The sequence below is a fragment of the Oncorhynchus keta genome, chromosome 10 (genome assembly GCF_023373465.1).
Source record: "Oncorhynchus keta strain PuntledgeMale-10-30-2019 chromosome 10, Oket_V2, whole genome shotgun sequence".
Taxonomy (NCBI): Eukaryota; Metazoa; Chordata; class Actinopteri; order Salmoniformes; family Salmonidae; genus Oncorhynchus; species Oncorhynchus keta.
Window position 1 is genome coordinate 29,952,929 of NC_068430.1, and position 23,988 is coordinate 29,976,916.

The following is a 23,988-nucleotide window of genomic DNA, read 5'->3' on the forward strand; positions in this document are numbered from 1 at the left end:
AGGCTGTCTGGCATTAGTGCGTATGCCTAAGCTTTAGGGCTTAACTATACACATGCCAAATAGCCTCCACGACAATCGCCAAATGCATTTGGGAAAGGGCAAAAAAAATATATTGATCCATGGAAGCAAAAAGGAAAAATGTCCAAGTTTAATTCAATAAGAGAAAATCTGCTAAATGGAGAGCTGAAAGGGAGGGCCAGAAAAGTCATGTTTGGAAAAGATTTGGTGAAGCGCTAAAAGAGAATGATAGCAGTGATAATGTGTGTGATGATTGTGAAGCACTATACTATACATTCACAAGATGGGGACTTCAAATAGGCCTATGACTTGTCAAGGGAACTGTTGCCTACTGTTCAGATGGGTGAAACTCATATCTGGACACTGACTGTTGGTCTATAACCTCACACGTAGCCTTAATATTAACTCCTGCAGAATTTAGCATTTCTTCCACTAAAATAATACACCAAATGTAGGCAAAAAATTAAATGAAGCGGGAACAGGAGTGGAGAAACATGAATTATTTCTTTAAGCATCTTGAGAGAATGTGAATGTGCAGTCAGGGACCGTCTGTAGAGAGTGCTATCTTTATCAGCATCATGAAAGCTGTAAGTATTTCAACCAACTAAAATAAGCATCCAAGGAAAACAGAACTCTTATCAGAAACATGTGTCATGTTTGCACGGCTTGCTATTTCCTTTGTCAAGCTGATGCCATTTGGACATAACGCACAGAAAATCAGTTTTTTTGAGTAATTGCATTTTCTCCCTGGTCCTTAAACGTCATTGTTCTGCAAAAGAAGCAGAGATGACAGAAAACTTTACTGATGTCAACTCGATTGAAGCATTCAGTGTATTGATTTATGACATTCTGTTGAGCAAGTGTTTATTTCGTCTTCTAGGCCAGCATATGACAGAAGAAAGCTTTATGTAACTAATTATAGACAAATAATTATTATTGACACAAATAGCCTACTAAAATGTCGCAAATTATAGGTAGAAACATATCTAAAATCAGGCACAATAAATAATAATACTGCACCCCTTGTAAAAAAATAAATAAAATAAAAATACATTTTTTAAAGTGTCTGTAGCCTACAGTGCATTTTCTATACTAGCGGGTTTAGGTCGGGAGTGGGCCTCAGATTGACACTTTATCACACTCAGGCGGTTGCAGATGGGTATTAGCAATTGTGGACGGATGCACAAATAGTTGACCCGTGCACCACGAACGAGCCATGAGACCGTTATTTTACAATCAGCAATGCTGTAGGGAAAGCGCTGTGCTCAATCCTGTCACTAGTGGGCAGCAGTGTTAAAGGTATTGTAATAGACAATACTTCTGCACAGCTTATTTCCCTTTGATAATGCTATGCAGAATATACACTGAATGTACAAAACATTAAGAACACATTCCTAACATTGAGTTGCTCCGCTCCCCCCCTTGCCCCCAGAACAGCCTCAATTCGTCAGGGCATGAACTCAAAAGCTTTGTCAAAAGCGTTCCACAGGGATGCTGGCCCATGTTGACTCCAATGCTTCCTACAGTTGTGTCAAGTTGGCTGAATGTCAGTCCATTCTTGATAAACACAAGAAACTGTTGAGCTTGAAAAACCCAGCAGCAGTTGTACCCCGTTCAAAAAGGCGCACATCTTTAGTCTTGCACATTCACCCTCTGAATGGCACACACACAATCCATGTCTCAATTGTCTAAAGGCTTAAAAATCCTTTAACCGGTCTCAACGTCACCTACACTGATTGAAGTGACATCAATAGCGGATCATAGCTTTCACCTGGTCAGTCTCATGGAAAGAGCATAATGTTTTGTACACTCGGTGTATGTCCTCAGTAACGAGACAAAAGACTAAACAGATCTTAAAATGGGCTAGCCTACAGATTATTGCATGATCTGACACGGATTACAGCATAACTTGAATTGTTATATCAAGCAACATATTTCACATAAACTATTACAATTAGTCCAACAAATAGCTTAGCTAAAACACAGTAGAAAAATAGAGAAATACCATGGCCATTTTCAAAAGCCGATGTTCAGTAGTATGTCGGATTCTGACATGGTCTTTGCTAGTGTGACAATTCAGCTCAGATTGAATACTTTATCAGTAGCCTATAGCTAAACAAAAAGTGCCAGTAAAGCACCTGAAATGTTTCAAATTACGATTTTAAAATATCCATCCTCGCTCTGGTGAAACACTGAACAAGAACCTTACAAAAATGTTCTTGTGCCCATTTTGGACAAATTAGCACTTTTCAGGCTGGGAGTTGTCAGCCTGTCATCATTGCCTTTGTAGTGAAAACAATAACATTTAGCTTTACAGCACCTGGGACTCAGGACATTTTACCCTGTAGATCTACAACGGAAGTCCGAAGACAATAAACTGCTATTGATCCCTAAAGTATATTGACTGATGCAGACACTTGAACAGCACTTTGTTTCTCTCCCAGTCTGCTGAAGGAAAGCTGTGGTATTAACCCTGCCACAAAGCACAGCCTTCATCTAATGTCCTGCTCAGCTTAGAATCAACTGACAAAAAAGCTAGATAAAAGTCTTTCCATGTTTGCCATCAAGGGCGTAGGTGTCTTCCAGTTCTCCAGCTTCCCCTGTCCTTCCAGGCCAGTGGGCTCCACTGCCAATAGAGAAAGAGGGAGAGGGGTTCCAAGCCAGGCAGCATGCATCTGCTCCAAACTACACATACACATCCAGCCACAACCTCACACACAGTGCATTCAAACATATACAAGCAGTGGTCAATGGTCTTTGCTCAAACTCACCTGATGATTTCTAGGAGGCCGGCTCATGAGAGGGTGGTAAAAGTGCCAGCCGGCTCTTATAAACACACACTGCCTGCAGCGTTGCAGCGTGTCCACCCAAACTGGGAGTGTCTTAAGTGTCTAAACCAATTAGTGGATGAGAAAGTGCCTTCCCACCACTCTGCCCTATACCATCAGCAACAATACCCCCCTTCCCTGTTAGATCTCATGGAGGAAATCCATTTATGTCATTTAGTGCCTCGTCTTGCTTCTGCTAACATCAGCAAATAATATCAGGCCTGAATTATTTACAAAAGCTTTTGCGCTAAAAGCCTCTGTTGTTCCACAGGAAAGACTACCAAGAGCCAGTCAGAACAATGATTGTGTGTACAGTCAAGTACGTGCACATGTCTAGCAGTCATCATACATCTGCTGGGCTACATGTCAGCCTATAACTGACATGTAAAAACAGGAAAAGAAGTTCTTCACAAAAACACCCAGTCAGAAATCTGCATTACATATTGAAAAGATAATACCTGGTCAGGTCAAGATCACTACACAGTACCTAGTCCATACATGTTTGAATGGCAGGTAGCCTAGTGGTTAGAGCGTTGGACTTGTAACCGAAAGGTTGCAAGATCGAATCCCCGAGCTGTCGTTCTGCCCCTGAACAAGGAATCATTGAAAATAAGAATTTGTTCTTAACAGACTTTCCTAGTTAAATAAAAGGTAAAATAAAAAAATATGTAGAGGAAAACCATGAGCCTTGTGCAAACCAAACAGTACGATGAAGTATCAAATTCAAAGAGCCTACATTTGAAAAATGTATTTTTCTCACTAAATACCAGAGTGACAGACAGAGTAGCCAACATGAGAAGTTTGGGGTTGAGGGACTACCCTTGACAGGAACACCCTCATTCCCCTGGACATAGTAAAAGGGTTAAGGAGGGTCAGAGCCGGAAATACTAAAAGCCTCGTTGTGTAAAATTGTAAATTAATTAAATGGCCATCTCTTGACTGCAATACCACCGACCAGAATGCATCACAGACTGAGATACAGTGCCTAGGGAAAGTCTATACACCCCTTGCACAGCTGTCAAATTTTGCTGCCTTAAAATTAAATCTAAAAAGTGATTACATTGGATTGTGAATTAGATTCTACCAACTCTGCACAGCTTAGGTCAACATTTCCATTGTTTTTGTGAAAATTGCTCAAGCTCAGTAAATTTAGTTGGGACTCATTGATGGAAAGCCATGATTTAAGCTAATTTAAAGTCAGCCATTCTGGGTTAGGTATTGTGAAGACTGAGGCAGGTTTTCCTCAAACTTTTTACCTGGGCTTTGCTCCTCTGATATTGATTTTGATCCTGACAAACCTCCCAGTCCCTGCCGGTGACAAGCATTCCATAACATGATCAACACAATACTTGAAAATACAGAGGGTTTCATAAAATTGCATTCCCTTAACATTACTGGTCTGTATGACAAAGTGAAAAGGAAGCATTTGTTTAAAAAAAAACTATTTTTGAATTATCTGTTCAAAACGAGGTCCTGAAATAATACTGCAAGACAACGATATAAACATTTTGGCTTAAAACAAAAAAACTTCAGGTTTTGGTCAAAGCCAATACAACACATCAAAGTGATACCCAATGTATTTTCAAGTATTGTGTTTGCAGCATCATGTTAAGGGTATGCTTTTTACTGGTTAGAGGAAAACCTGCATCTGTTTTCTGAAAACCTAACCCTAGTATAGTGGGACATGTACACAAATTGTATTGCCAAAGACACACCAGAATGGCTTTACAAAATGTGTCGAGTGTTCCTGAGGGGGTCCAGTCTCACTCCTGAATAGAGACAGTATTGCAGTCAATAATGAATTCCAACTAAATTTACTGAGCTTGACCAATTTTGACACACACACACACACACACACACACACACACACACGGAGCAAAAAAGAAACGTCCTCTCACTGTCAACTGCGTTTATTTTCAGTAAACTTAGCATGTGTAAATATTTGTATGAATATAAGATTCAACAACAGACAAACTGAACAAGTTCCACAGACATGTGTCTAACAGAAATGTAATAATGTGTCCCTGAAAAAAAAGGGGGGGGGTCAAAATCAAAAGTAAGTCAGCATCTGGTGTGGCCACCAGCTGCATTAAGTACTACTGTGCATCTCCTCCTCATGGACTGCACCAGATTTGCCAGTTCTTGCTGTGAGATGTTATCACACTCTTCCAAGGCACCTGCAAGTTCCCAGACATTTCTGGGGGGAATAGCCCTAGCCCTCACCCACCGACCCAACAGGTCCCAGATGTGCCCAATGGGATTGAGATCCGGGCTCTTCGCTGGCCATGGCAGAACACTGACATTCCGGTCTTGCAGGAAATCACTCACAGAACAAGCAGTATGGCTGGTGACATTGTCATGCCAGGATGAGCCTGCAGTAAGGGTACCACATGAGGGAGGAAGATGTCTTCCCTGTAACACACAGCGTTGCGATTGCCTGCAATGACAAGCTCAATCCGATGATGCTGTGACACACCGCCCAGACCACGATGGACTCTCCACCTCCAAATTGATCCCGCTCCAGAGTACAGGCCTCGGTGTGACGCGCATTCCTTCGACGATAACCGCAAATCCGACCATCACCCCTGGTGAGACAACACTGCGACTCGTCAGTGAAGAGCACTTTTTGCCAGGCCTGTCTGGTCCAGTGACGCTGGGTTTGTGCCCATAGGCGACGTTGTTGCCGGTGATGTCTGGTGAGGATCTGCCTTACAATAGGCTTACAAACCCTCAGTCCAGCCTCTCTCAGCCTATTGCGGACAGTCTGAGCACTGATGGAGGGATTGTGCGTTCCTGGTGTAAGGCAGTTGTTGTTGCCATCCTGTACCGCAGTTGTAATGTTCGGATGTACCGATCCTGTGCAGGTGTTGTTACACGTGGTCTGCCACTGCGAGGACGATCAACTGTCCGTCCTGTAGCGATGTCTTAGGCGTCTCACAGTACGGACGTTGCAATTTATTGCATCTGCAGTCCTCAGGCCTCCTTGCAGCATGCCTCAGGCACGTTCACGCAGATGAGCAGGGACCCTGGGCACCTTTATTTTGGTGTTTTTCCAGAGTCAGTAGAAAGACCTTTTGTGTCTTAAGTTTTCATAACTGTGACCTTAATTGCCTACCGTCTGTAAGCTGTTAGTGCCTTAACCGTTCCACAGGTGCATGATCATTTTTTACGGTTCATTGAACAAGCATGGGAAACAGTATTTAAACCCTTTACAATGAAGATCTGTTATCTTTGAAAGACAGGCTTCTGAAAAAGGGACATTTCTTTTCTGAAAACTGCCTCTGGAAGCAACGACACCAGAAGAACTGTTCGTCGGGAGCTACACACTCACACTCACACACACACACTCACACACTCAAATGTGCCATGCAACATACTCTCACATTGCATCGGGTCAACACATTCCCGGAAAAATAACTGCCATGTCCATTTAGTGTACAATGATGAAATGATTGAAAAGTGGTAAACTGCCCTTCCCATTACACTTCTAGCCAGTCTGTGAGACTGACAGAGAGTGAAGCAGTGATCGATCCTCTCTCTGTGCCAGGGTAGCAGCGGGACTCATTGCACTTTAAAAAAAGGACAGAAATGTGCAAGAGAAGGCTCGGAGATCAAAATCCGATACAGAGCTCATTACCCTGCATACACAGCGTCATGATTTTTTTATAACCAGATCAGCAGAATAAGAGTTCATCTCTCAGCCCATAAAACATGATGCCTCTCTGAAACAGCAAGACCAACAACCCGGATACCACACTACTGGGCAGGGCCGAGTACAGTACAGACTTTAAACTGAAGTATGAGGTCATTTTTACATGCAACACTATTTGAAAGTCTTTGGCCGAGTGCAATGCAGACTACAACATAGCATTTGAACAACATTGCAAACAGCACACTTGGGTGTCCAGCAGAGACTAAATCTGACTGCTAATTAGCCAAACGGTGACTAGAAAAAATTCCATCAGTGCAGAGGATGATTCAGACTGTCAGAAGTATGAGGCAGCAGTCCGAGCCGTGTTCCACTGTAAACACACACAGAGAGAGACAGAGAGTGGTACCTGTAGAACTGCAGCTGTCGTTTGGGGCTCCCATAGCGTGCGCTGAGGCAAGCGGAAGAGATTAAGAGAGAGCGAAGAGGGAAGAGAGGAGGAGAGAGTACAGCTTAGATTAACATGTAGCAGAAGGGAGGAGGGAACAGCAAGCTACAAGAGAGAAAGGGGAATAACGTAGAACACATGCAGCATGTGAGAGGAAAGCCTAGTTACACTACCTTTACCTATTCCTTGTGAATAACTGGACCCTGAATGTCATTCACTGACACTCAGACGCCGCACGAGAGGTGAACATAGACGCCGCACGAGAGGTGAACATAGACGCCGCACGAGAGGTGAACATAGACGCCGCACGAGAGGTGAACATAGACGCCGCACGAGAGGTGAACATAGACACCGCACGAGAGGTGAACATAGACACCACACGAGAGGTGAACATAGACGCCGCACGAGAGGTGAACATAGACACCACACGAGAGGTGAACATAGACACCACACGAGAGGTGAACATAGAACACTAGAGGTGAACATAGACACCGCACGAGAGGTGAACATAGACACCACACGAGAGGTGAACATAGACACCGCACGAGAGGTGAACATAGACACCACACGAGAGGTGAACATAGACACCACACGAGAGGTGAACATAGACACCGCACGAGAGGTGAACATAGACACCACACGAGAGGTGAACATAGACGCCGCACGAGAGGTGAACATAGACACCACACGAGAGGTGAACATAGACACCACACGAGAGGTGAACATAGACACCACACGAGAGGTGAACATAGACACCACACGAGAGGTGAACATAGACACCACACGAGAGGTGAACATAGACACCACCGAGAGGTGAACATAGACACCACACGAGAGGTGAACATAGACGCCGCACGAGAGGTGAACATAGACACCACACGAGAGGTGAACATAGACACCACACGAGAGGTGAACATAGACACCACACGAGAGGTGAACATAGACGCCGCACGAGAGGTGAACATAGACACCACACGAGAGGTGAACATAGACACCACACGAGAGGTGAACATAGACACCACACGAGAGGTGAACATAGACACCACACGAGAGGTGAACATAGACACCACACGAGAGGTGAACATAGACACCACACGAGAGGTGAACATAGACACCACACGAGAGGTGAACATAGACACCACACGAGAGGTGAACATAGACACGCACGAGAGGTGAACATAGACACCACACGAGAGGTGAACATAGACACCACACGAGAGGTGAACATAGACACCACACGAGAGGTGAACATAGACACCACACGAGAGGTGAACATAGACACCACACGAGAGGTGAACATAGACACCACACGAGAGGTGAACATAGACACCACACGAGAGGTGAACATAGACACCACACGAGAGGTGAACATAGACACCACACGAGAGGTGAACATAGACACCACACGAGAGGTGAACATAGACACCACACGAGAGGTGAACATAGACACCACACGAGAGGTGAACATAGACACCACACGAGAGGTGAACATAGACACCACACTAGAGGTGAACATAGACACCACACTAGACCCGAAATTCCCAGATCCGAACCGGGACCCGAGCGGGTCTGGGTCCTAAATGGACTTTTAAAAATCTCAAATCTGATATAACTGCCACAGGTCTTGGGTATGTGTGATTTATTGACTGGACTCAGCCTCTGTTAATTGAATGTGTGAGGTGAAAACGGCAGGAGCTTGTTATCAGTGTCAGCCAATTGACACTCAATAAAACGTATCGATTAGGGACAGCTGAAACTTGTTCCGACCGCTCACCTCTCGTGTGCCTGCTGGTGAGGAGACCGAGAACACGTGAGAAGTAAAATAAAAGTTAAGAAATTGAAGTAAAATAACCATGAAAAAGGTTAAACCAAGTAGGCAGGGATGCAAAAATAACCTTAAAATAAACCACAATATTATAAGCTGTTTGTATATTCTCTATAAACAATTGCTTGAATTACTTTTGATATTACCCTAATCAAGCTTTATTTACTGCAGGCTAATGAAGGCAGTGGGCAGTTGAACTTGAGGAAGAACGTTTTAGGCCTACCAGAGTAAGGCCAGCTCCTTTAACTCTAACATTATAATGCCTACCAGTGTAAGGTCAGCTCCTTTAACTCTAACATTATAATGATCATCTTTTTTTTTCTGACCGAAAATTTTCAAATGAGCCTCCTTCTGTAGGCTACGCCTATACACTAAGTGTACAAAACAATAGGAACACCTGCTGTTTCCATGACAGACTGACGAGGTGAAAGCTATGATCCTTATTGATGTCACTTATTAAATCCACTTCAAGTCAGTGTAGATGAAGGGGAGGTGACAGGTTAAAGAAGGATTTTTAAGATTTAAGTACCTTTGAAGAGGGTATGGTAGTAGGTATCAGTTTGATTGTCAAGAACTACACTGCTGGGTTTATCACGCTCAACAGTTTCCCGTGTGTATCTACAATGGTCCACCACCCAAAGGACATCCACCCAACTTGACAAAACTGTGGGAAGCATTGGAGTCAACATGGGCTAGCGTCCCTGTGGAACGCTATAGACACATTGCAGAATCCATGCTCTGACGAATTGAGGCTGTTCTGAGGGCAAAAGCAGGTGCAACTCAATATTAGGAAGGTGTTCCTAATGGTTTGTACATTCAATGTATCTGTATAGCGGTAGCCTATCTGACAAGAGCAAAACATGCATTTCGGTGTTGGAACATGCTGCCCCTCATTCTTTCAACGTAAGTTTCTCTTTCTTTATATTTCTATATGTTGTATTATTGTCATGTATTATCGTCAAGGCTTATAGGCCTTTATGCAGGCAATGCCCTGACACATTTAACACTTCCATCTACGACAGCTGAACTGTGAGGTGGACAATTGTTTTGGAAAGTAAATAAACTAAAAATGCTGCACATAAAGACCAGAAATGGGACACGTAACACTAAGAAAAATGGTTCTCTGGCACCACATGCTGGTGGCATGTGGAAAAGCAGGAAAGGGGATGTGCTAGAACAGAAATGAGTGTTTCCACTACAAACAGAAGGACTGGATGGCACACGACTGCTTGCTGTGAGAATCCTGAATAGAATGGAAGTGGCATGGAGTATGGATGATTTGTTTTATTAATCAGGCTTGACAAATTAACTGCATGCACCATCAGACCACCCCGAGTGTGTGTGTGTTTGGCCATGTCCGAAATCTGTCCTGCCTACTACATACTAAACTAATATTTAGAACGTAATGCTTAGTAAAAACGTATGCAGTAATAATAAATCGCAACATACTGAGGATTTATCGCGCTTGTTTCCCGCCATTCTCAAATGTGTTGAGAGCCTCCCCTATTCTGATTATCAACGGTGTTCAAACATGTGGGTGTGAAAAGACCATTCTCTTCCTGAATAGCATGCAGCAAATTCAACAAGATGAAAAGTAGAAATGAGTATAACATCCTTGCATTTAAAAATTTCACATAGTATAAAAAATTCTAATTTTGCATAACCAAAAAGCCTACTATTTAGAATGCAAGTATGGGTATTCGGACACAGTCTGTACGTATTTGTGGACTTACTTGTAGATCATGCCAGGCGAGCCAGTTTGTCGGGAGAGGCGGGCAGGTGAGTCTGTGGTAGATTCAGGATACATGGAGGCGGGAGGGTGGGGATGTGGCCAGCCTGCAGAAGGGGTCTCTCTCACACCGGGAAGACAGGGGACTGTCTCTCACCAAACTGGGCTTCTGGAGGGGACAGAGCAAACACAGTCAGTCTGTATACTGTCTGGATGGTTATAGTGATCTCGAGGAAGACAACTTATATACATTACTAATTCAATTGTTTTTGTCAAATAGTCATTTCAGAGATCATAGAATATCACTACTATTCACCAGTCACTAGATGGCACCATTTCCACAGTTACCACAGGCAGCAGCTTCAATGCATATCAAACCAATAAGACTGCCTTCTCTGGGCTCAGTGGGCTGTAACTGGGAATGTTAACTCTTTCATTTTGCAAACTACGGGGGAAAAAATTGCCCAGTCAGAGCTATGGTCTCTGCAGCCACATGATGTCAAAGCCCTGTACTACAACAACATCCTTATATACACCACATGCACAGACCTACCACACACAATTACAAAGTCATGGACGTCCTCATACCTCCCCATCCTGCCCTTGCTGTGTGTGCGCTCAGAACGACTAGTTTTGATGAATAATTCAACAGTTTTCACCCAAGAAGAGCACTGCTGAAGTAAGGGGCTATAACAAGAGAGAGGAGAGCTGGGAGGCAAGGGGAGGAGGGGAGGGTTCTGTTTTTCTGTGCTTCGTTTTATTTACTTAAATTAGGAACTCAAAATGTGCACTTGTAAATCAACCATTTTAATCAAAATACAGCTGTAGACAAAAGTCAAATATCAAACAACACACATACAACTGATGTCTCTCATGAGTTCTGCCCCATAGGAAAAGTCCCAAGTTATTTTATTAAGCTCGAAGTCCAGCCCCAGTGATGTCACTGCATACATCATTACCTGCTACCAGTCAGACCAAGCCCATGCATACACAGCTATACAAACTTGCAAGAGAGATACAATAGTTCCAGGGTTTTCTAAAGCCTCAGCAGTAAAAGTCCACTCCCCCAAGTTCATTTTAGGTATGTTGGACTAGCCTCATCTATTTTACTCCCCTGCAGGGCTCTAAGCTTAACTTTGAAGTGCTTTCTCACAGACCCCATGCAATAATTCACACATTTCTTCATAAGAGGCAAAGACTTAGAAAAGACTGTGGAACAATTTTAAAACCTTATCATGATTTCATATATATATATATATATATATATATATATATATATATATATATATATATATATATATATATATATACATACAGTGCCTTGCAAAAGTATTTGGCCCACTTGAACTTTGCGACCTTTTGCCACATTTCAGGCTTCAAACATAAAGATATAAAACTGTATTTTTTTGTGAAGAATCAACAACAAGTGGGACACAATCATGAAGTGGAACGACATTTAATGGATATTTAAAACTTTTTTAACATATCAAAAACTGAAAAATTGGGCGCGCAAAATTATTCAGCCCCTTTACTTTCAGTGCAGCAAACTCTCTTCAGAAGTTCAGTGAGGATCTCTGAATGATCCAATGTTGACCTAAATTACTAATATCTTTATGTTTGAAGCCTGAAATGTGGCAAAAGGTCGCAAAGTTCAAGGGGGCTGAATACTTTCAGGACCCAATACATGTAGAGGGGTCCAATAGCCCCTCCCCTTCTATTAATACAACATAAGCATAATCAATTATTATAATACATCAAACATTTGGTGCAGCCCCTATCATGACACCATCAGGACTACAGAGGGCCTGGTGAACAAAAAAAAAATCACAACTGCATTAAGCTGTACTGTACTCTGTGTTCCATTTCCCTTTACATTATAGTTCGCATTGCTACAGTAACTACCCCTGTGTGTATGTGCAGGAGTAGAGACCGAGGTCTTTTACCGGCTGCCTGACAGGCATCTCAGCCTGACCAGCCTCTATTTCACTACACACTGAAATCATGTGAGCGAGCCAGCCGTAAGCAGTCGCTGGTCTGCTGATAATGACGTGAAGGTGACTTTCTCCTCACACCAATCACAGAAAATAAGGTGTCCCCTTTTCAAAAACTAATTTAACGCTCGCTGGCCTCACCACTTCAATCATGCCAGGCAGGACGGAACAAACGCCCCTGCCTGGTCCCTTCTCCTACAAGGTGATGATGGCATCATGACTAGATGAAGCTGGGCTGTGTTGTAGATCTAAACGGACTGAGGGGATTCTAGAGGACTCCACCTGGCTCGAGAGTCATTTATTAAAAACAACTCATTCTATATACATCTAATGCCACCGACTCCCTGATCACTAACAGAGGACGCAGGGGCTGTCATGTTGGATTTGGGGGCCCTTCCTTTAAGAGGCTGCATGGTTTCGTGGTACCAGACCACAACACTGTATTCTTGAATGGCTGGAGCAAAGGCTAAAGTGTTAGTAAGTGGTATTTAGCCCATCCTGTTCAGCCTATCCTGTTCAGGAGACCTACAGTCTCAGTCAGTTAAGTGTTATGCCCTCAGCACACCGTTAGGCTAGGCTGAGTGTTTTTCCCTTTACCTTGACAGTTTACTATTGGTGCATCAAAGTCCTCTGTGTGTGGTAGAAGCATATACACTAGATGGCTGTGCTGCAGTAGGAAAGATCGAGACACTTACTGCAGCACTGCGGTACAGACTCATCCTGGCAGCACTTCACAGTTGGAGAGTTGAGCTCAGATTTACTGCTCTAATGGGCCAAGGTGCACTCTGCAGATTAAAACTGCAGGCAGGGAGACAGAGGTGCTCGACAGACCCTTATCGGATCAGAACCACCCTCTGGCCCAACACCACCATATGCTGATCCAAAGACATCAGGACAGGCAGACTAAATGACAGAAGTCGTGTGAAGGAGGAGGATGGCCCAACGAGACAGGGTGGAGATGGATTGAAGTAGAGGGGTTGGAATAAAGACAAATAGAACACATGCCTTAGTATTGCCTGTTTAGTGTTTAGCCAGTCTTACATACTGGAACCTACATAATGCTACCTTCATTCCTGTCCAACAAAAGGCAACATGGAGTCAAAGGCAACCGATTATGCTTTTCCATAGGCTCCAGCCAACCACACCTACACCCAGCCTGAGAGAGATTCCTCTTGAGACGGGGCTTATATAAGTAGGTAGCAGAGCAGTCCTGGCCTGGAATGTACAGTAGAGTGTTAGTAGCAGGAAACACACATGGATGCCACCAGATGGCACTGGAAGAGAGGACAGACAGGTAAATAACAATACTGAAGAGATCTCAATATGGATCTAAATAAAGTCCAGAAGGAGAATCAGAGGATTCAAAAACTGCTATATTCATGTCACGGTTCTCATAATTATTTGATAAATTATGAAAAGTTGTCTTTGTCACTGCATCCTAGTCTCATCATCATCAGCAGACAGACAGACGAGCTGTAACAGGCACAGCAGTGTGAAAATTGCCTCCTTTTTCATGCATTGCAGAGAGCACTTGATTACAGAAGCAGTACAGGTCAGTGGCTGCCAGAGGGAAAAAAAAATGCTCATGAAAATAATTTGCATAAGTAGCCTATTTTTGCAGAAAACGTCTGACACCAATCTGCTCCCTGTTTGGGGTTAAAAGCACATCCATGAGCCTCACTGTCAGGCACCATTAATGGAGGCCTACATTCAGGATAGCAACTTTGTAGATCAATTAAACCATACAAAACAAAGAGTTTGGAAAATGATCTTCAATATGGCATCATGAATGGATCAAAGGGAACACTTCATGTTGTTAGCATCTACTTCAGCTTTGCTGCTTAGCATAAACTCCATAATGGTTTGGCTTCATAACCACCATGCTACAGACCAGCGCTGTAGGGTGTACAGCACAGAGGTCTGAAGAACGATCATAATGTCCAGTAAACCATCTTCAGTGGTAAAGCCTATGTGCTGCCTGAGTGATGAACAGTCACAGGCCAAAGATGACGACTCACCAATCCTCAGCACCTCATTCTGCTTCTGTGATGGGCTATTGGCAAATCGCTCACATGTAACGTGTTAGTTACAACACATAAACCACCGCATGCCATGTGTACTATGTGCAAGACAGCCCACACACTATGTTCTGGGGGCTGGGAATTGCCAGGGACCTCAAAATACATATATCATATCGTATTGCGATTCTATATGTATTGCGATTCGATACTGCGATTTGATGTTGCAAACATTGATAATAATAATAATAATAATAATAATAATAATAATAATCACTATAGGTCTGCTTCAGAAGGACAAGAGACAGCCATGAAAAAACAAGTTTTATTAGTGATGGAAATTTTTAAAAAGTGCTTAACACAAATTAGCTCCCTTTTTAAAAACAGTTACATAATCATGATATTATTTACAATATATCATATTCTTTTGAGAATATCGCAATATTGTTTTCACACTAATTGGCTGGACATGCACCAAAACGCCAGTATTTATCCATTATAGCTCTTTTTAAAATAGCGAGTCACACTCGTTTTCTCATGTCTCTTGTCCCTCTGCAGCAGACATACGCTGAACAATATGTTTGGAACATCAAATCGTAATAAAATCACAGTATCGAATCGCAACAAATATAGAAGTGTGAGAATCGCAATAGATATCGTATTGGGAGGTCCCTGGCAATTCCCAGCCCTAGTGGCAATCAGTGGCTGGTGAGAGCTGCTTTCTCCATTGGTTATGGAGCAGTACTAAAATGTATGGCTAACCTCAGACCAACCATTCTCCCTCTCACCAAACCAAAGGTGCGATATTAGATAGTGTTCCATAGTGTCAGTCCAGCTTCACACATGGCGTGTGATCGGTCACTGTACAGGGGACAGAGGGAAGTAATGTTTTTAAGAGACTGTAACCTTGTTTCCCTCACTGAGGCATCCGCCTACCTAGCCACCATACTCCTACTCCACTCATTTAAGTCCATAGGTTGCCAACATGGTGTCTTCCATTTCAAACTTATTTTGACTTCATTCTTATTTCTCGCACACACACACACACACACACACACACTACAGTACCACCAACTACCACATACTGCAGCAAGGGAGAGAGGGCAGAGCAGAGGAGACAGACTGAAGATATAAGATCTCTGCATACGTGCGCAAAATGCACAGTCAGAGGTGACATAAAAATATCTGCTGCAAACAGATATGGTGGAGCGGAGCAGATCGATCAGATGGAAACCAGAAGAGCCCAGTGGAGAGGACAGTGATATAGCAGTGAATACGAGCATACATGGTTCATCTCCTCAACAACAACAAAACACTGACTATATTCCTAAGATTAAACCTGTATCAGACTGTATTACACACACTTCTGCAAATCAGACCCCTGACATTACATACCTCATTTTTATTCTAGCCAGAGGGCACAGAGATTTGAGCTGAACAATCAATGTCGAATGAAATGGAACACTGACAACCAGAGAGGGGGGTGATGTCAAGGGGAGAAGGTGATTGTAAAAGCCCTTGTTTAGTGCCAGAGAGCTGTGGTTTCTGGGCTGGTCCTGTGCCCATAGGGCTGGGCACATACAGCCTGTGAACACTGCCACTGCCCTGTTATATAAGAACCTGAGTGCCTCAGGCCAGGCCAAACAAACTTGGGAGAGGTGGAGAGTGGTTCTGACATTCAGGACAGCGTTATTGTTTAATTTGCCTGCTGGTTGGTTTTAGCTTTTGTGAAGTGAGCGAAGGATCCTGTGAGAGCAGAGAGAGAGTCACTGCAGCAGATAACGAGGCGCTCAAAAGAAACACACCTTCTGTTCTCCACCGTCATCTTAGAAACACAGCCCTCCTAAATGATTCACACAGCAGCAGCTCTTTATACATCTTCGTCCTGTTGCTTTCCTCAACTCGGCATAAGCCACCGGCGCTGCCAGTGAGGAGGGAGGGATGGAATATTCTTCCCTAAGGTTGCTAGTACTTCGCCACAACCACTCTGATGGATGCCATTGTTAACTGAGATGGGGGAAAGCAGAATGGTCCAGAATTCCAAATTAAATCTGCAGCCAATGCAGCCGGTGCCCGGGAAGTTGAGACCAACTGAACCAAGCTCCCCCAGAAGATATTTTCAGCCTGCGGCGACTGGCCAACACACACCTAGTGAAGGGAACAGTCCAGGGGGAAAACAGGAGGAGAAAGATACAAAAATGAATGGGAGAGAATAATGTTTTTGGTTTTTTTTAAACTGCAGTTGAAGGGAGCTTGCCTGCCCAGTCAGCTGTTCTGAGTAGGGATGAGAGAGCAGCGTGGTCTGGAGGGAAGCCCTGTGCTGCTGCAGCATGGCTTTACAAACACACACAGGCAGGCTAGGGCCATGCATCTCTCCCTCCTGTGTGTCTCCTGGGCACACATCACCTCGCTCTACTCCCTCTGGGCTCCATGCGTCACTACAGTCCCACTCAGTCTCCCAGTGGCAAGAGATCCATAGTTCAGTACACCAACATACATACACATCTAAAACACCTATGCATATCGGGATATTCTATTTGAAGACATCATAAATTTAAAATGTCACAATATTAATTTTGCACTAGTTGGCTGTACTTGCACCAAAAGTCCAGTATGTATTTTTCCCATTGCTTGTTCTCAATCTTTTCAAATAGGGAGCCAATTTGTTTTCAGCACTTATTTCCATGACTGATCAGAACTGTTTCTCTTGTCCCTCTGCAGCAGACATACGCTGAGCAATATGTTTGGAACAGAATGGCAATAAAATCACAGTATTGAAACGCAATACATATACAAATTGTGAGTCGCAATACATATCGTATTATGACATCGTATCGTGAGGTCACTGGCAATTCCCAGCCCTATCTAAATTGTACTATGTACACTGAATAAAAACGTGTTAGTCCCATGTTTCATAAGCTGAAATAGAAGAACCCAGAAATGTTCAATAAAGCACAAAAAGCCATTTCTCTCTCAAATGTTCAGCACAAATGTATTTACATCCCTGTTGGTGACCATTTCTCCTTTGCCAAGATAATCCATCCACCTGACAGGTGAGGCAAATCAAGAAGCTCATCAAACGGCATGATCATTACAAAGGTGCACCTTATGCTGGGGACAATAAAAGGCCATTGGAAAATGTGCAATTTTGTCATTACAACACAATGCCACAGAGGTCTCAAGTTGAGGCAACAGCTGTTGCCAGAGAATGGAATGTTAATTTCTCTACAATAAGCTGTCTCAAGTCATTTTAGAGCTAGTACATCCAACCGGCCTCAGAACCGCAGACCACATGTATGGCATCGTGTGGGCGAGAGGTGTGCTGATGTCAACGTTGTCAACAGAGTGCCCCATGGTGGCGGGGGGGTTATGGTATGGGCAGGCATAAACTACGGACAACCAACAAAATTGCTTTTTATATATTGCCATTTGAATGCACAGCGATACCATAACGAGATCCTGAGGCCCATTGTCGTGCCATTCAGTCGCCACCATCACCTCATGTTTCAGCATGATAATGCACGGCCCCATGTTTCAAGGATCTGTACACAATTACTAAAAGCTGAAAATGTCCCAGTTTTTTCATAGCCTGCATACTCACCAGACATGTCACCCATTGAGTAGGTTTGAGATCCTCTGGGATTGTGTACTAAAACGCATTCTAGTCCCCGCCAACATCCAGCAACTTCGCACAGCCATTAAAGGGACAACATTCCACAATCAACATCCTGATCAACTCTATGCGAAGGAGACGTCGTGCTGCATGAGGCAAATGGTGGTCACACCAGATACTGACTGGGTTTCAGATCCACACCTCTCCTTTTTTTAAGACCATCTGACCAATAGATGCATATCTGTATTCCAAGTCATGTTAAATCCATAGATTAGGGCCTAATGAATTGATTTAAATTGACTGATTTCCTTATATGAACTGTAACTCAGTAAAATGTTTGAAATTGTTTCATGTTCAGATTATATTTTTTTCAGTATACACGGGCTATTCCTGAGTGCACTGACACTAACACAGACCATCTGATTCAAATGGTCTCTACAGCAGGCAGGCAGCTCAGAGGGAAGTTGTTCCTGGATCAGCTGTGGGACGGTACAGCACAGGCAGCCATGTCCCAGAAACACACACACTTAACAAAATCCTCAAGTGCACACACAATAAAAACACTGTGTTGGGTTCCATCTGTCTGATTTGATACATGTCCACACATCTGACTCACGCGCTAACAGATGCCATCGCAGGGTCACTTTCCACATACGCCCCACCACCGCAGGACAGGCCAGGCTCCCACTGCTCTTTTTAATAAGACACCCCTCTGACTCACTACGTCCAACACAATCCATTTAGCATAGGAAGTGAACAGGTTCATCTTTCAGCCTGCTGTATAAAAAGAACATGTACAAAGAGCGCTTTGATGTACGCTGCAAGTGCATGTTGCCGACTGAAAGCCAAGCAGGTACCCCTAGCAGGTACCCCTAGCAGGTACCCCAAGCAGGTACCCCAAGCAGGTACCCCTAGCAGCACAGTGTGTGTGTCATGGTCCATGACGAGAGGAGAGGAAATGGAATTCTTCCTTGGGGACGAACATCATCATCGTGTTTGTGGCCACATGCCTGAGGCCTGGCTGTAACCTGTGTCACAGACAATCAATGTGTGGGGCCTGGCAAGTGCTTGTTTCCCAGTCTATTTCTGGGCTGTAGTGTTAGAACATGACTACTGCTAGAGTGTGCAAGTCTGTGTTTCACAATAAGAGAATAGACCACTGTTCTGTGTTACAGTGAAACAGTACAGGGTGACAGGACTAGACGTCAAACACTTCAAATGTACCCAATGTTGGACAAAGAGTTGAGGTGCATCAATATGAATGGAACATCTTTCTGATCAATGTGAATGCCGCACTGTTCTCAGATATTTCCTAATGTGAAAAAATGTGTAAGTCAAAGTGAATTGGTGAGTGTCAGTTTTACAAAGGACACAAAACAGGCTATTGCGTGATAGTGAATTGCATCTGTGTACAGAAAGTAAGCCACTCTGCATATTTCTGTTTGTATAAAGACAGTATCTGTGTGTATCCATCAGTGTATGACTATCAGTGTGAACATCAGTGAGACATCCTCTGTGCTGTCAGGCTGTGTTCCACATGTCCTGCTGAGAGTCTGAGTCCGCAGCCTGAGGCTGCCAGTGCCACTGAGCTACAGTTTCAATGTGTCCTCTATCTCTCCCCCTTACTGGACCTGGCTGGCAGTCCCCAAATCCATGAGACAGCACAGAGCCAAGGTGGTGTGGGTCACACATCAAACACACACGCTGTCCTCCACGTAACAGAACAAACAGGCAGGCCCAGCCCATTGGTGAGTTGTCATGCAGCTCTGCAATGATTGGTCAGAGACCAGCCGCAGAGCAGTAAGCTATAGCTTTACTCAGCAATAAAGTAACGCTGCCCCGCCCTTCTCCACAAAGCCTCCCTTTGTTTATATCTCTCTCTCATACGCTTTCCTTCTAACTTGAAGTGTTGTCTCTCATTTCTCCCTCCCCGTGTTCTGCCAGCTCTGGTGTTGTAACCCTATGCACAGCTCACACTGCAGCAGAGCAGACAGTAGATCTGTGAGCCCTACAGTAATTCTGTGAGCCCTCCATCGTGGAATTCTCCTTCACACTTCGGGCTGTAAATGTCCGACAGCCTTTCCTGTATACTGGGACAGTGACCGTGTCCAAATTCACATACTTGCGTCGTAAATTGTAAGGCCTTTAATAGTATGCATGTGACATTTCAAAAATCAAGTATAGTTTAAATGACCAGATGTCATACAGTAGTCATTTCAGCTATGACAACAGCTGATCAATTAGATGAGATGCGCTACCGAAATCAACAAATGGCAGGAAACAACGCAATTGCGCATGACACATTCTCAGTATGAGAAAAAAAGAAAGTTTTATAGTATGAATTTTCAAAAATCGTGTTAAATGCCAGGATGTTAAATCAATTTAGTCTTTTCATCAGGTAGAATTTCTCAGCCACAACGCATTAGAAGAGGGGGCTGTGAGTTTTTGATAGCTAGATCAAGTAAACAATTTGGAAGATGGCGAAAAGCAAAGTGTCGGAAGTGGTCTTCAAATGTAAGTCGTTTTTGTTCTCCTTAAAATGGACTATTTCATCATAACATTACATCTTTGAAAACAGATCTACTGCCTGCGTGCCTTTAGCTTGCTATAGTGCCTTCAGAAAGTATTCAAACCCCTTGACATTTCCCAAATTTTGCTGTGTTATAGCCTGAAATTAAAGTTGATTAAATAAGAGATTTTGTGTCACTGGCCTACATACCCCAGAATATCAAAGTGAAATTATGCTTTTAGAAATGTTTACAAATTAATTTAAAATGGAAAGCTGAAATAAAAAGTCAATAAGTATTCAACCTCTTATGGAAAGCCTAATGAAGTTCAAGAGTAAACATTTGCTTAACAAGTCACATAATAAATTGCACGGACTCACTGTGTGCAATAGTGGTTAACATGATCTTTGAGTGACTATCTCTGTACCCCACACATACAGATAATTGTAAGTTCCCTCAGTCAAACAGTCCACTTCAAAAAACCTCGCAAAGGGGTTTATATGTCAACATTGAATATCACTTTGCGCATGGTGAAGTTATTAATTACACTTTGAATGGTGTATCCATACACCCAGATACTACAAATATACAGACATCCTTCCTAACTCAGTTGCCGGAGAGGAAGGAAACCGCTCAGGGATATCCCCATGAGGCCAATGGTGACATTAAAACAGTTACAGTTTAATGGCTGTGATAGGAGAAAACTGAACATGGATCAACATTTTAGTTACTCCACAATACTAACCTAGTTGACAGAGTGAAAAGGAAGCCTGTACAGAATAGAAATGTTCAAACCATGCACCCTGTTTGCAACAAGGCACCAAAGTAACACCGTAAAAATGTGTCAAGAAATGTCAATGTATGGCACCCACTTGGGTGATGCCTCAGCAGCTATAGGCACCAGAAAGCTCACCACATACAGTTCAGAGTAATAGCCAGTCGTCTTCATTACGAGCCCTCTGCCTCATCACTGCATTCCACTACTGTATCTCCCATTGCTCTCAAGCTTCAGGTGACTCTTCAGTTTATAGGCCTACGTAGGTGTAGACCTACTCAAGTTTACTCTAAAGATGTTCTAAATGCTATCTACTTAGCTAATGTTAGCCCAAAACAACACAAAAAGGTCACTGGGTGGGGCATAGGTGATCCTTTCCGATTCATATGAAGCCTCAACTGATTCAGAAGACAAAAAAAATAAGTGTTTCTGACTGAAAAAACATTTTGAACGGTCATCCACCTCGGAATTGCAAGTAAGAAACTCGGCAATATATATATATATATATATTAATATATATTTCAAGCATCTCAGAGTAGTAGGGCTGATTTAGGAACAGTTTTGTCTTTTAGATCAATGATTACATGGACGGACCTGATCCTAGAACAGACCCAGAGAGCACACATACAGTAGAGACGTAGAATCCACAGCCCACACTGAGCTGTTCTAATCAATCTGAAGCCACCGTGTCAGGAGCAGACATTTCCCTTATAACTCACATCACAAAATGCCATTGTCACATAAGTGACGTGTCTAAACCACGCTAGATCATCATTCAGCGTCACAAAATATTGCCTAGCAGCTGTACTTGACCAGGCAGGACCAGCACGCCCTGTATAAAGAAGTACCACGGTGTTTAAAGTATACTGTACACACGGCAGAATTCACATGGCTTTTATATACACTGTAGTCAATAGTCTAATTCACATATCACTTAGGCTATGTGAATTTATTCATATAGGCTACTAGTCAGAAAGTACCTACTATTGGATCCCAAGTCAAACATTGCACTTTCTGCATTGGAACAGACAAGTTAGTCATTATCACATGTGAAGAATCTGGGTAGGAAATTCTGAGAATGAATGTCATTTCTGTGACTTGTGAAAGTGGAAGTGTGGAGAGATGACTGCTGTGTGCAGGGATGGGCCAGGGTCTGCTGCAGTGCGATATACAGCTAGGCCCCCTGTGAGGTGTGAACACTTACAATTCTGATCAGCTCCGTCAGTGTCTGAGTGGGAGGTTGAGATTACTACACCACCCCAGAAAACATCAGAATGACTTTACCACAGAGGTCATTCATTTGGCAATTGGCCATGCAGAGCTTCTACATTATCATTAAGAGTTCAGTCAGACAATTCAATTCAGAAAAGTGTGTTAGTAATGCATCTGAACTGAGAAAGTATTTACCATTGCTCAAGGTTATTTTGGCCTTACCTTGCATTACTTGTTTCAGTCAGGACCCAGTCCAAGGTGCCAAAAATGTTGAGTGGAGCTGAGTCCATCCAGCAGCTACGTCTACACTAAGCACTTTATCACTGGGAATCAATTAAGCCTTTTATTAGCCACGACATCCTCCTGCTTCCACTGAACGGCTATATTTTAGTGCTTGGCTCACTGTCATCAGGGTGATTTGAAAACCTATGAAGACAGAGTCCTGCCACACAGCATGGAGTGTGAGGCGCTGGCACAGCATTATGACAACAGCAGTAAGGGCCCTCTAGGCCACTCGGGGACCAAACCCTACAGCGAATCCAGCACTGGAAGACGCATTCTGTAGAAACTTGACGAAGCAATGTACTCAATAGGCCAAGTATCATGGCACTTTTTAGTCAGTGAAAATTCATAGCAGGCATAACACAGCCTAGCTATAGGCATCCTCAGAAGAACACCAGGAGGAAGCTTCCTCTGGGGAAGCCGTTCTTTTCTGGCCGTGTGGACTCCGTTTCCTGGGAAACAACCAACAATATCGTCACAGAGCCAAACCAGTGTGAGGCTGTATGTCGCCCTCTGAAAGAACACAGTAATCACATCACACTAATCCAACAGAGCTGGAACCGAGCTGAGGCTAGCTAGTGGAATCCTCAGTGAGGACAGAGAAAAGTCAACTGCAGGTCATTGGTATTTTACCCACTCTCACCAAATCAACTACTTTTTATTTTACCTTTATTTAACCAGGCAAGTCAGTTAAGAACAAATTCTTATTTTCAATAACGGCCTAGGAACAGTGGGTTAACTGCCGGTTCAGGGGCAGAACGACAGATTTGTACCTTGTCGGCTCGGGGGTTTGAACTTGCAACCTTCCGGTTACTAGTCTAGCGCTCTAACCACTAGGCTACCCTGCCGCCCCGTAATACAGTGTGGTGTTGTTAAGATGTACTGGTTAAGATGCACAGAAGGCAGTACGTAGCACTGACAGAGCAAGAGGGTCATTGAGTTGCATTAAGTTTGCTGTATAACTGTCAAGGTATACAGCTCTGCTGAACACTTCAGAGTACACGTTACACCAAAGAGGGACATATAAACCCCTCCCACAGTGGGTTGCTGTTAAGACTACTATGCATCACAGCCACAGAGGGCTGAGGAAGAA

At 43.4% G+C, this 23,988-nt stretch overlaps 1 protein-coding gene across 11 annotated transcripts in view; it reads right to left on the reverse strand.

Annotated features, from left to right (window-relative positions):
• kcnab2a (potassium voltage-gated channel subfamily A regulatory beta subunit 2a) overlaps nucleotides 1-23,988 on the reverse strand; it is a 133,944-nt gene that overhangs the window by 86,642 nt on the left and 23,314 nt on the right. For 8 of the 11 annotated variants that reach the window (XM_052526828.1, XM_052526830.1, XM_035777638.2 and 5 more), the window contains 2 exons: nucleotides 10,502-10,666; nucleotides 6,905-6,946 (listed from right to left, as the gene is read on the reverse strand). In XM_052526828.1, coding sequence (XP_052382788.1) covers nucleotides 6,905-6,946; nucleotides 10,502-10,575 — 116 coding nt within the window. In that variant the 5' untranslated portion in view covers nucleotides 10,576-10,666. Of the gene's footprint in view, nucleotides 1-2,789; nucleotides 2,831-6,904; nucleotides 6,947-10,501; nucleotides 10,667-23,988 lie in introns of those variants that run through there. The other 3 variants (XM_052526823.1, XM_052526832.1, XM_035777639.2) reach the window with 2 other exon arrangements.